Below are 13,443 nucleotides of genomic sequence, written 5' to 3'. Positions count from 1 at the left end.
TATTGCGCTCTGCTTCTCGATGTTAAGTATTAGGCACAGGTACACGAAGTACAGTGATCATAATGTAAATTACCTAGGATACCTCCCAGAAAGTCAGACAAGACACTGCTCAACGCAGAAAGAAAAGACACAGGAGTTCCTTTGTAGACAGAAACAGAAACTTTAAGTTCCTGAAGTTCCTCTATAGACAAGCACAATGTCTACTTACTGAGACTCACAGGACCCTATGTCTAGCCCTTATACAGTGTCATATGGTCTACGCTTGCTCGTCATGGTACTCTGCCTTGACAAAAAAAAATGGAAGACAGACTGTAAATCACCCAGAAGAAAATTGTGAAAGATAGACTGCAGATCACCCAGAACAAATTGGTAAAATTCATCCTGGATCTGGGTCTAACCTGGAGTTTACCTGGAGAGAGTTCCGGGGGTCAACGCCCCCGCGGCCCGGTCTGTGACCAGGCCTCCTGGTGGATCAGAGCCTGATCAACCAGGCTGTTACTGCTGGCTGCACGCAAACCAACGTACGAGCCACAGCCCGGCTGGTCAGGAACCGACTTTAGGTGCTTGTCCAGTGCCAGCTTGAAGACTGCCAGGGGTCTGTTGGTATGTATGCTGGGAGGCAGTTGAACAGTCTCGGGCCCCTGACACTTATTGTATGGTCTCTTAACGTGCTAGTGACACCCCTGCTTTTCATTGGGGGGATGTTGCATCGTCTGCCAAGTCTTTTGCTTTCGTAGTGAGTGATTTTCGTGTGCAAGTTCGGTACTAGTCCCTCTAGGATTTTCCAGGTGTATATAATCATGTATCTCTCCCGCCTGCACTCCAGGGAATACAGGTTTAGGAACCTCAAGCGCTCCCAGTATTTGAGGTGTTTTATCTCCGTTATGCGCGCCGTGAAGGTTCTCTGTACATTTTCTAGGTCGGCAATTTCACCTGCCTTGAAAGGTGCTGTTAGTGTGCAGCAATATTCCAGCCTAGATAGAACAAGTGACCTGAAGAGTGTCATCATGGGCTTGGCCTCCCTAGTTTTGAAGGTTCTCATTATCCATCCTGTCATTTTTCTAGCAGATGCGATTGATACAATGTTATGGTCCTTGAAGGTGAGATCCTCCGACATGATCACTCCCAGGTCTTTGACGTTGGTGTTTCGCTCTATTTTGTGGCCAGAATTTGTTTTGTACTCTGATGAAGATTTAATTTCCTCGTGTTTACCATATCTGAGTAATTGAAATTTCTCATCGTTGAACTTCATATTGTTTTCTGCAGCCCACTGAAAGATTTGGTTGATGTCCGCCTGGAGCCTTGCAGTGTCTGCAATGGAAGACACTGTCATGCAGATTCGGGTGTCATCTGCAAAGGAAGACACGGTGCTGTGGCTGACATCCTTGTCTATGTCAGATATGAGGATGAGGAACAAGATGGGAGCGAGTACTGTGCCTTGTGGAACAGAGCTTTTCACCGTAGCTGCCTCGGACTTTACTCTGTTGACTACTACTCTCTGTGTTCTGTTAGTGAGGAAATTATAGATCCATCGACCGACTTTTCCTGTTATTCCTTTAGCACGCATTTTGTGCGCTATTACGCCATGGTCACACTTGTCGAAGGCTTTTGCAAAGTCTGTATATATTACATCTGCATTCTTTTTGTCTTCTAGTGCATCTAGGACCTTGTCGTAGTGATCCAATAGTTGAGACAGACAGGCTTGGTTTCCGTTTGCCTTGGGTTTCTGTGACTGTATTCCCTGTTGGTGTATGCTTACCTGTCTTATTCCTATCCTCCCTAGCACCAACAATGGAGCTCCCACCAGTTGTTTTTGGTAATATATCCTCACTATTGCTAGTGGAGTCCTCTTGTTTGCTATTTCCTGTGGTATTTCTAGTTTGCAATATTGGTTTTATCTTATCTTTGACTACACTTGTTTCCCCACTACGGCTCCTGTCCCCTATGAGGTCATTTATATGTATTCCTTCCTGCGTATAATTCCCGACTATCTGGACAAAATCTCCAGCTTCACCATTACTGTCTCCCAGGACAGCACCTCCAGCTTCACCATTACTGTCTCCCAGGACAGCACCTCCAACTTCACCATTACTGTCTCCCAGGACAGCACCTCCAACTTCACCATTACTGTCTCCCAGGACAGCACCTCCAGTTTCACCATTACTGTCTCCCAGGACAGCACCTCCAGCTTCACCATTACTGTCTCCCAGGACAACACCTCCAGCTTCACCATTACTGTCTCCCAGGACAGCACTATCAGCCCCACATTTACTGACTACCAGGACATCACCTCCAGCCTTACAGTTTCTGACTACATGGCCAGTATCAAGGGCAGTACCATTCAGCCCAGACTTTTTATGTTCCCATCTGTTGTAGAAAGCTTCCAGGTTTTCTATGAAAGCAGCTTTGATGTTATCCTCTATTAATACCCTTGTGATTTTAGTCCACAGATTTATCTCATTTGGGCATACCCAAAAACACTTCCCTGTTTTAATACTGCTTGTAGCTAGTTCTTGGATATCTGCACAAGGGGCGTGACACCAATTTCCACAAAAATGACAATTTATCCATGTGGAAGCCCGTTTGTTTGATTGACTGCAGACTACACAGAGCTTCATAATGATTTGAATGGTTGATTTACTGTAATTCTACTAGCAACCTCTTGAATACTCTATTAATAACCTCCTTAAATGAAGCTCTAGCTATTTGTATTTCTATTACTAACTAAGAGAACATGTAGGCCAGGATGAATTACAACAATTGGATATGCTGAGTACTGAAGACAGAGTAAAACAGCTGAAGTTAAATCAAGTTTATAAAATTGCTCACAAACAGTGTCCAGAATATCTTGCTGCCAATTTTGTCAAGGATGGAAAACAAAGCAATCATAGTACTGGGAGGCAGTTGAACAGTCTTGGGCCCCTGACACTTATTGTGTTGTCTCTTAACGTGCTAGTGACACCCTGCTTTTCATTGGGGGATGTTGTATCGTCTGCCGAATCTTTTGCTTTCGTAGTGAGTGATTTTCGTGTGCAACTTTGGTACTAGTCCCTCTAGGATTTTCCAGGTGTATGTAATCATGTATCTCTCCCGCCTGCGTTCCAGGGAGTACAGGTTCAGGAACTTCAAGCGTTCCCAGTAATTGAGGTGTTTTATCTCCGTTATGCGTGCCGTGAAGGTTTTCTATACATTTTCTAGGTCAGCAATTTCACTCGTGTGCAGCAATATTCCAGTCTAGATAGAACAAGCGACCTGAAGAGTGTCATCATGGGCTTGGCATCCCTAGTTTTGAAGGGTCTCATTATCCATCCTGACATTTTTCTAGCAAATGCGATTGGTACAATGTTATGGCCCTTGAAGGTGAGATCCTCCGATATGATCACTCCCAGGTCTTTGACGTTAGTTTTTTGCTCTATGTTGTGGCCGGAATTTGCTTTATACTTTGATGAAGTTTTAATTTCCTTATGTTTACCGTATCGAAGTAATTGAAATTTCTCATCGTTGAACTTCGTATTGTTTTCTGCAGCCCATTGAAAGATTTGGTTGATGTCCGCTTGGATCCTTGCAGTGTCTGCAATGGAAGACACTGTCATGCAGATTCGGGTGTCATCTGCAAAGGAAGACACGGTGCTGTGGCTGACATCCTTGTCTGTGTCAGATATGAGGATGAGAAACAAGATGGGAGCGAGTACTGTGCCTTGTGGAACAGAGCCTTTCACCGTAGCCGCCTCAGGCTTTACTCTGTTGACTACTACTCTTTGTGTTCTGTTTGTGAGGAAATTATAGACCCATCTACCAACTTTTCCTGTTATTCCTTTAGCACGCATTTTGTGCGCTATTATGCCATGGTCACACTTGTCGAAGGCTTTTACAAAGTCTGTGTATATTACATCTGCATTCTTTTTGTCTTCTAGTGCATCTAGGATCTTGTCATAGTGATCCAGTAGTTGGGACAGACAGGAGCGACTTGCTCTAAACCCATGTTGCCCTGGGTTGTGTAACTGATGGGTTTCTAGATAGGTGGTGATCTTGCTTCTTAGGACCCTTTCAAAGATTTTTATGATATGGGATGTGAGTGCTATTGGTCTGTAGTTCTTTGCTGTTGCTTTACTGCCCCCTTTGTGGAGTGGGGTTATGTCTGTTGTTTTTAGTAACTGTGGGACGACCCCCGTGTCCATGCTCCCTCTCCATAGGATGGAAAAGGCTCGTGATAGGGGCTTCTTGCAGTTGGAAATAAATGGTATAAAATACCGACACAATGGAAATATAAACACAAATGCAGTATAATGTGATCCTTTATTGACAACGTTTCACCCACACAGTGGGCTTTTTCAAGTCACACACGGATCTACCTGGGGTTGGAAGGTACGAGAGTATTTATAGTCATGTTAAGAATGTTGAGGTCAGGTGGAGAATGCTGCAGCTGATGATCTTGCAGTTTTTGATGAACACGGAGTTCCATGAGTCTGGCCCTGGGGCAGAGTGCATGGGCATGTCATTTATCGCCTGTTCGAAGTCATTTGGCGTCAGGATAACATCGGATAGGCTTGTGTTAATCAAATTTTGTGGCTCTCTCATAAAAAATTCATTTTGATCTTCGACTCTCAGTCTGGTTAGCGGCTTGCTAAAAACTGAGTCATATTGGGACTTGAGTAGCTCATTTCCTTGCTGTCATCTGTGTAGGACCCATCTTGTTTAAGTAGGGGCCCAATACTGGACGTTGTTCTCGATTTTGATTTGGCATAGGAGAAGAAATACTTTGGGTTTCTTTCGATTTCATTTATGGCTTTTAGTTCTTCCCGCGATTCCTGACTCCTAAAGGATTCTTTTAGCTTAAGTTCGATGCTTGCTATTTCTCTGACCAGTGTCTCCCTACGCATTTCAGATATATTGACCTCTTTTAGCCGCTCTGTTATTCTTTTCCGTCGCCTGTAAAGGGAGCGCCTGTCTCTTTCTATTTTACATCTACTCCTCCTTTTTCTTAGAGGAATAAGCCTTGTGCATACATCGAGTGCCACCGAATTAATCTGTTCTAGGCATAAGTTGGGGTCTGTGTTGCTTAGTATATCTTCCCAGCTTATATCGGTTAGGACTTGGTTTACTTGGTCCCACTTTATGTTTTTGTTATTGAAGTTGAATTTGGTGAATGCTCCCTCGTGACTAGTCTCATTATGTCGGTCTGGGGCTCCGCGCATACATGACTAGTGTAGTGTTGTTTAGTGTAGTGTAGTGTTGTTTAGTGTAGTATAGTGTTGTTTAGTGTAGTATAGTGTTGTTTAGTGTAGTGTAGTGTTTAGTGTAGTATAGTGTTGTTTAGTGTAGTATAGTGTTGTTTAGTGTAGTATAGTGTTGTTTAGTGTAGTATAGTGTTGTTTAGTGTAGTATAGTGTTGTTTAGTGTAGTGTTGTTTAGTGTAGTGTAGTGTTGTTTAGTGTAGTATAGTGTTGTTTAGTGTAGTGTAGTGTTGTTTAGTGTAGTATAGTGTTGTTTAGTGTAGTATAGTGTTGTTTAGTGTAGTATAGTGTTGTTTAGTGTAGTGTAGTGTTGTTTAGTGTAGTGTAGTGTTGTTTAGTGTAGTATAGTGTTGTTTAGTGTAGTATAGTGTTGTTTAGTGTAGTATAGTGTTGTTTAGTGTAGTATAGTGTTGTTTAGTGTAGTATAGTGTTGTATAGTGTAGTATAGTGTTGTTTAGTGTATATAGTGTTGTTTAGTGTAGTATAGTGTTGTTTAGTGTAGTATAGTGTTGTTTAGTGTAGTATAGTGTTGTTTAGTGTAGTATAGTGTTGTTTAGTGTAGTGTAGTGTTGTTTAGTGTAGTATAGTGTTGTTTAGTGTAGTGTAGTGTTTAGTATAGTATAGTGTTGTTTAGTGTAGTATAGTGTTGTTTAGTGTAGTATAGTGTTGTTTAGTGTAGTGTAGTGTTGTTTAGTGTAGTATAGTGTTGTTTAGTGTAGTGTAGTGTTGTTTAGTGTAGTATAGTGTTGTTTAGTGTAGTGTAGTGTTGTTTAGTGTAGTATAGTGTTTAGTGTAGTATAGTGTTGTTTAGTGTAGTATAGTGTTGTTTAGTGTAGTGTAGTGTTGTTTAGTGTAGTATAGTGTTGTTTAGTGTAGTATAGTGTTGTTTAGTGAAGTATAGTGTTGTTTAGTGTAGTATAGTGTTGTTTAGTGTAGTATAGTGTTGTTTAGTGTAGTATTACCTGGAGTTTACCTGGAGAGAGTTTCGGGGGTCAACGCCCCCGCGGCCCGGTCTGTGACCAGGCCTCCTGGTGGATCAGCGCCTGATCAACCAGGCTGTTGCTGCTGGCTGCACGCAAACCAACGTACGAGCCACAGCCCGGCTGATCAGGAACTGACTTTAGGTGCTTGTCCAGTGCCAGTATAGTGTTGTTTAGTGTAGTATAGTGTTGTTTAGTGTAGTATAGTGTTGTTTAGTGTAGTATAGTGTTGTTTAGTGTAGTGTAGTGTTTAGTGTAGTGTAGTGTTGTTTAGTGTAGTATAGTGTTGTTTAGTGTAGTATAGTGTTGTTTAGTGTAGTGTAGTGTTGTTTAGTGTAGTGTAGTGTTGTTTAGTGTAGTGTAGTGTTGTTTAGTGTAGTATAGTGTTGTTTAGTGTAGTATAGTGTTGTTTAGTGTAGTATAGTGTTGTTTAGTGTAGTGTAGTGTTGTTTAGTGTAGTATAGTGTTGTTTAGTGTAGTGTAGTGTTGTTTAGTGTAGTATAGTGTTGTTTAGTGTAGTATAGTGTTGTTTAGTGTAGTATAGTGTTGTTTAGTGTAGTGTAGTGTTGTTTAGTGTAGTATAGTGTTGTTTAGTGTAGTATAGTGTTGTTTAGTGTAGTATAGTGTTGTTTAGTGTAGTATAGTGTTGTTTAGTGTAGTGTAGTGTTGTTTAGTGTAGTATAGTGTTGTTTAGTGTAGTGTAGTGTTGTTTAGTGTAGTGTAGTGTTGTTTAGTGTAGTATAGTGTTGTTTAGTGTAGTGTAGTGTTTAGTATAGTATAGTGTTGTTTAGTGTAGTATAGTGTTGTTTAGTGTAGTATAGTGTTGTTTAGTGTAGTGTAGTGTTGTTTAGTGTAGTATAGTGTTGTTTAGTGTAGTGTAGTGTTGTTTAGTGTAGTATAGTGTTGTTTAGTGTAGTGTAGTGTTGTTTAGTGTAGTATAGTGTTGTTTAGTGTAGTGTAGTGTTGTTTAGTGTAGTATAGTGTTGTTTAGTGTAGTGTAGTGTTGTTTAGTGAAGCGAGAGCTTCGGCTACCAGGCCACCAGAGCAATATTACCTGGAGTTTACCTGGAGAGAGTTCCGGGGGTCAACGCCCCCGCGGCCCGGTCTGAGACCAGGCCTCCTGGTGGATCAGAGCCTGATCAACCAGGCTGTTGCTGCTGGCTGCACGCAAACCAACATACGAGCCACAGCCCGGCTGATCCGGAACTGACTTTAGGTGCTTGTCCAGTGCCAGCTTGAAGACTGCCAGGGGTCTGTTGGTAATCCCCCTTATGTGTGCTGGGAGGCAGTTGAACAGTCTCGGGCCCCTGACACTTATTGTATGGTCTCTTAACGTGCTAGTGACACCCCTGCTTTTCATTGGGGGGATGGTGCATCGTCTGCCAAGTCTTTTGCTTTCGTAGTGGGTGATTTTCGTGTGCAAGTTCGGTACTAGTCCCTCTAGGATTTTCCAGGTGTATATAATCATGTATGGTGAAAAATTACCTTTATCGTGACTTCTTTTTCTTTGTCTCCAAGCCAATATACGGGCTTTAAAAGACGCACATTTATCCACTTTGCACAAAATTACACGGCACTAAATACAGCGCCAAATCCTGGTCATTTGGGGATGGAAATTTACAACAAATCCTTATCTCACTAGAGGTGATCTAGTTCTAGGTGATTGGCTGGTATGGATCCCGGTCCGGGTTTCTTCTAATTTGGTGAGCCGGTATAAGACAGATCTCTCCAGAAAACTTTCAGATGAAGTATTGCATTAAATGCGCAGTTTGAATCCGGACCACTTTGTGGTGTTTATAATGGGGTTTTATCAGCCACGAAAGCAAGCAATTTTTGCAACAGTCAACTATAAGAATCTAATGTGTGTAAGATACATCATTGTTATAATTCTGGCATTTATACCATAACTACTATCATTTTTGGGGGTTATCCCTAGGTAATTATACGTTACTTTGTATGATGATTGTACTTATGTGTGCACCTGTACCTAAATAAACTTACTGATCCAAGGTTGAACTCTACCGAGTTGCTTGATTTCTTGCTAATTCACTGTCAGTCGTATGTACTTATAAGGTTTTCACGTTTTTGTACGTTTGAAACTACCACTATCTGTTATGTGTATGCAACATTTTAAATAAAATAGAAAATAGTATATAATTTGGACATTACTCATCCACAAATCTTAGTTTAATATGTTTATTATGCACCAAATACCCATCCTGTGGGTGGTAGTCAAAAGATTACAGAGGTACATAATGGGACCACAAAGTTATGATAACTGAGCAAGTTACAAAAGTAATGAAATCTTATTATACCCGAAACTCCGAAACATCATGAGCTGAGACTCAATACGGCTCATCCAGTAATTCCTTTACAATTAAAAAAATATAAAAATATGTAACTTAAAAGAGCTATTTAAATCTAATAATTTTGAGAAATTGTATGACTATTATAAGTTAAATTATTGTGAAATATCGCTCTCGTAAACTCCAGGTGTAGTTCGTAATTATTCAATTTAAAATACATATTTATTACTTTCACTTTTATTATCTTTTTGTATTTTATAACTAATTTAAATAATGAATTATAGTAAAGTAAGTATATTAATTTATATCTTATTGCCTTACGAAAGAATAATTATAAAAAAGACTGATACACATGGTGTGATTTAGTGAACACATCCGGACACTGTCAACATGGACGCCACCACGCCAGTATCATGCGAGGATATATCGGTAATATATGTCCTCCACACTTGTTGCAGGGGGACTGTTGCTTACGAGAGAAAGGAGACATTTGTGTTTAATTATCTGCCTTTCGACTCTGGGAATGTGACTGGGACGAAGTACTTGTCTGCCGGTTTATGAAAATTTTAAGTTGGCGCCGCTTGTTCTCAGCTGATGAGAGCAGACGATGATTGACATAATACTGCTGATGTTCACCTGTGGTGGCCGGACTCTAAAAGTAATATATATTAGAGAAGAGCCCGCTTCATAGCTTATTGGAGAATTTCGTTAAAATTGCCTTTACCTTAAGCATAAATTATATGTGAATTGCTTATGAGACTGACGAAGTCAACGTGATAAGTTAATACATATATTATGTAAGTTTTTTGGTGGGCAAAAAAAATGTATGAATATATTAGTTACCGTATAGGTTTCTTTGTTTCATCATAGGCAGAAGATCCGAGAGTTTACCCAAAAATTTTGAGCCAAATAGTCCATTGAGAAGCCTAAATAATTTTGGGTGGTATATGAGTTACTGTTATTGTAAGGTGAAGCACTGAACCCGTAAGTAAGTTTATTCAGGTGTAGGTACACTTAAATAAATTATTATATATAACAGGTAGTTAGATTCTATTGAAGGAATTTGGCTCTTTGTATAAGCTGCCTGAAATACTTTATAATAAGTGGCTTTCAATTTAACATTAATTTGTATCAAATTTTATCTGTTGTATAATGTTTCGATGCCAAAAAAAAAAAAAATTGTTGATCATACATAGAAGTTGCAGTAGTTAGATTTACATATCATTTGGGTGCAGTTTTGAAAAAATTATAACATCAAATTTTACACAAATGCATGTTCAGTAGAAAGTCAATTCCTCTGCAAAACACTCTGGGCAAATTAATCACTAAACATATAAATCTAACCAATGTAACTTCTCTGATCATTAAAAATAAACAATTTATTTTAATTCCCTGGATCAAGAGCCCCACTTGCCATCAAGAAACCTCCTTGGGTGGTATATGGAGAAATGCAAGGTTCAAAGCCTAAGTGAAAATAAAGGCATCGTAAGAATAAGATAGAACTAAAGCAATAATTACATGTAAAAAAAAATACATACCAAGACATCTGAATGCAGAAAAATTCAGTGTTAGGTGAGGTCTCAAACTTTGGGTACAAGACCCCAATAGAAAAAAAAACCTTGACTTTTTTTTTGGTTATCCTAGGTAATTTACACTATGTATGATAATTGTACTTGTGTGCCTCAGCTTAAAACTTGTTGATTTTATTGAGTTAGCCCGGTGATCTTCCTTCAAGGGAGGTTACTTGAGCCTGGTGAGGGAGATTCTGATCTAAGGAATTGGACTTATGCTTGAGTTCCTTGAATTGAGTCTAGATGCCTTCCATGTGTTGTATGAGCCTTGCTGGTTTAGTGCTTCTCCATGATTGTGTTAATGGCTAAGTAGCAGGTTTGGTGATTTGTTAAAATGTAACTATGAGTTATCCAGCAATACAGTTAACCACTACTATCTTGTCTACTTTTAAGTAGTTACTAAGTACTATTATCTGCCTCGTTTTAAGTAGTTTCCGTGTATTAGAATTAGTCTGTCCGAAATGCCCCGGCATGATAGTGGCTTTCTTTGTACTTAGCACACCAAAATTGTAATTATACATTGTAACCTTTACAAAGAAATAAACCTTTCCTTTACTTTACTAGGTTTGGTGTGTGTTACCATAGGTTGAATGCAAGTAATCTCACTGTAACTCTGAAGTTTCTGATCAGCAGAACTCTCCAGTGTTTTGCTATTGGTGAAAAGTTCTCTCGTATATACACTTACAGAAATATTAACAAGCTTTTATTTAACCTAATCTGACCTAAATTAAATATACCCAAATATAACACTCATGGTTATATTTGGGTATATTTAAACAAATCACTGAATCTGACATCTGGGTAACTCACTTATATTGGTGATTTAAAAAGGTGATTTTTACCTGATACTGTTAGGTTGATGCTTGTTGACAGTTTTACAAAAAAAAAATTACTGTATATGGACAACTATTCACTAGCAGGAAAATGAGACTTATGACTGACAGCTTGGGAAGGTCGTTGAGATCGCTTCCATTCTAAACTTCATATCAAGAGTTAATAGTAATAAAAGTGTCATGGTAATACTGCAGCTTTAGAAGAATTTATTCAGATTGTTAAACCTAAAAGGTTAGTAATCCAGGGAAACTCAAGAAAGCCAGGCACTATAGCTTATTTACATTGGAGTCCTTTTATAGGTCCTCCAGGGTGTGACCCACAACAGCCAGTTAACTCCCAAGTATCTTATCTACTGCTAGTTAATGGGCTGCAGTTGCTAGGAGACTTGCTTGTATGTGGCACTTTGCAAAGGTTTCTACCAACAGCAACAACCCAGATGACCAGGTAATCTCCAGGAAAATCTGACCCAGGCCAATTGGTCACAGGTAATAGATTTGGATTTGAAAACTGTTTGTTTAAAAGAAATAGAGAAAAGCACTAGTTACCTAATAAATATAATTATATTATTAGTATATAATGCTGACAAGTTGATAAGTAAGACAATACCCAGGTGTTATATATGCCATAGTCATCAGTTTGCCAGTAGAGCTGTAGATGAGTGGACACACTTACTGAATGTCATTGAATTCAAGCCAGTACTGGGTAACTCTTAAAAATAGGTCAGATAAATATAAAGTGGCAATGGGTGGATGTGAATAGAACCTGCTCAACATAGTCCAGTAGGCACTGTGTCTATTTACATGTATACTAATATGGCCTCTGTATTTTCTTTTAGCATTTTTTATTCAAGTGGAGCCAACTCTAACACTTAAGATTCTGACTGTTAAATATAGCATCCAAGCAAGTGTTAATTGGTCCACAGTTTGCCTTGTGTAAAGCTGGCAACAGCATGAAAATTGTTAAGCATTTTTTGTGAAATTCTTTATGATTTTAACAAAAATCTAATGTCTTTTCTAAAAATTCAGAAAATTGGCCAGAGCTGCAAAATTTCTGGGATGTCTCATGCAACCAAGACCAACCTGCACAGCCCTTGGCTTTAGGGAATAAATGTAGTAATTTGATAATGAGTCACTAGTTCATAGTTGATACATTGTGAATTATCCACAGCATTAAGACTGTGTCAGCTGTCCAGTTTTTTATAAGTCTCTTCTTTCCAAAATACCAATGATAGTCTCACTTTTCTGCTTTGGGCTTGTACTCTATCAGTCTTCAGAATTCCTACTCGAGCACTGCTACTGTTGTGCACACCTGTGGCACCAAGTCATCCACAGGCGGTAGTAGTTGCTGCTGTTACCTGGACTGCTTTTCACTGTTGATTTTCATGCCATTTCTGCTTCCATCATCCTGTAGGTTGGTAAGCAGCAACTGTCCAGAGAGGTATACTGCCATTCGGTAATATAAATGTGAAACAAAATCCTATTAAATATTTTGCACTGGTAGAATTGCTGGTTGTCTGTCTTTTTAGTAAATATGCAAGATGGTAGGAAAATTTTATAAACTTTTACTTTAATGTACACACATGTTAGAGAAAAATGATTTTATATAAAGTAATGCATATTTTTAGTAGAGTGCATGCACATGCTCGCCTATATGTGGTTGCAGGGGTTGAGTCATAGCTCCTGGCCCTGCATGTGTGTGCCTGTGCATTATTATTATTATTTTATTATTTTGTAGTTGTAATGATAAAAATAATTATATAAACTGTAATAGAAAATAACACTAAATGTGGTCAACTTAACCCTTTGACTGTTTTGGTTGTATATATACGTCTTATGCACCACTGTTTCTGACGTATTTATACGCATAAATTCTAGCAGCTTCAGATCGAGCGGGAGAAAGCTGGTAGGCCCACATGTGAGAGAATGGGTCTGTGTGGTCAGTGTCCACCACATAAAAAAAAATCCTGCAGTGCGTAGTGAGAAAAAAAAACTGACCGTTTTTTTGGATTAAAATGCCAACTTTGAGGTGTATTTTCGTATAGTATTTATCGTTGTATTCTCGTTTTCATGATCTCAGGTGATAAAATGGAAAACGTATTACAGAAATGGAGATGATTTTGATTACTTTCATAATGAAAACAACCTTGAAATTGAGCTCAAAGTAGCGGAAATGTTCAATTTTTACCAATGTTCAGTAAGCAAATCACACCACACGTCCAATACACTTCAACTGGGGAATCTAATATTCTTTCACTAGTGCACTGATATTATTTATACCATTTTTACAATAATGCAGTAGTCTGCATAACAGTAAATTTTGTATTTTTTTGTATGAATAAAAAATCAAAATAGAATGCAATAGTAATATAAGAGGGGCCTAGAGACGTGACTCATGAACAGAGGATATGTTATTTTAGTGCCAAGAATGTCTACATTGTTTATTCTGGATCCTATTTTGAAATTGGCATCTTTTTTAATTTGCGTGAAATTGGCCAAATTGCCAATTTCTGACCACTTTA

General features: G+C 38.9%; 1 protein-coding gene across 4 annotated transcripts in view; it reads left to right on the top strand.

The window, feature by feature from the left end:
- Window positions 1–8,854: 8,854 nt before the first annotated feature.
- Window positions 8,855–13,443, top strand: part of Ccdc58 (Coiled-coil domain-containing 58) — a 31,499-nt gene continuing 26,910 nt past the window's right edge. The window contains exon 1 of one of the 4 annotated variants that reach the window (XM_053797992.2): window positions 8,855–8,949. In XM_053797992.2, coding sequence (XP_053653967.2) covers window positions 8,911–8,949 — 39 coding nt within the window. In that variant the 5' untranslated portion in view covers window positions 8,855–8,910. The other 3 variants (XM_053797990.2, XM_053797993.2, XM_053797991.2) reach the window with 3 other exon arrangements.

This window comes from Cherax quadricarinatus, chromosome 61 (genome assembly GCF_038502225.1).
Source record: "Cherax quadricarinatus isolate ZL_2023a chromosome 61, ASM3850222v1, whole genome shotgun sequence".
Classification (NCBI taxonomy): domain Eukaryota; kingdom Metazoa; phylum Arthropoda; class Malacostraca; order Decapoda; family Parastacidae; genus Cherax; species Cherax quadricarinatus.
The sequence above is the reverse complement of the archived record's forward strand: the minus strand, read 5'-3'. Positions and strand labels throughout refer to the sequence as shown.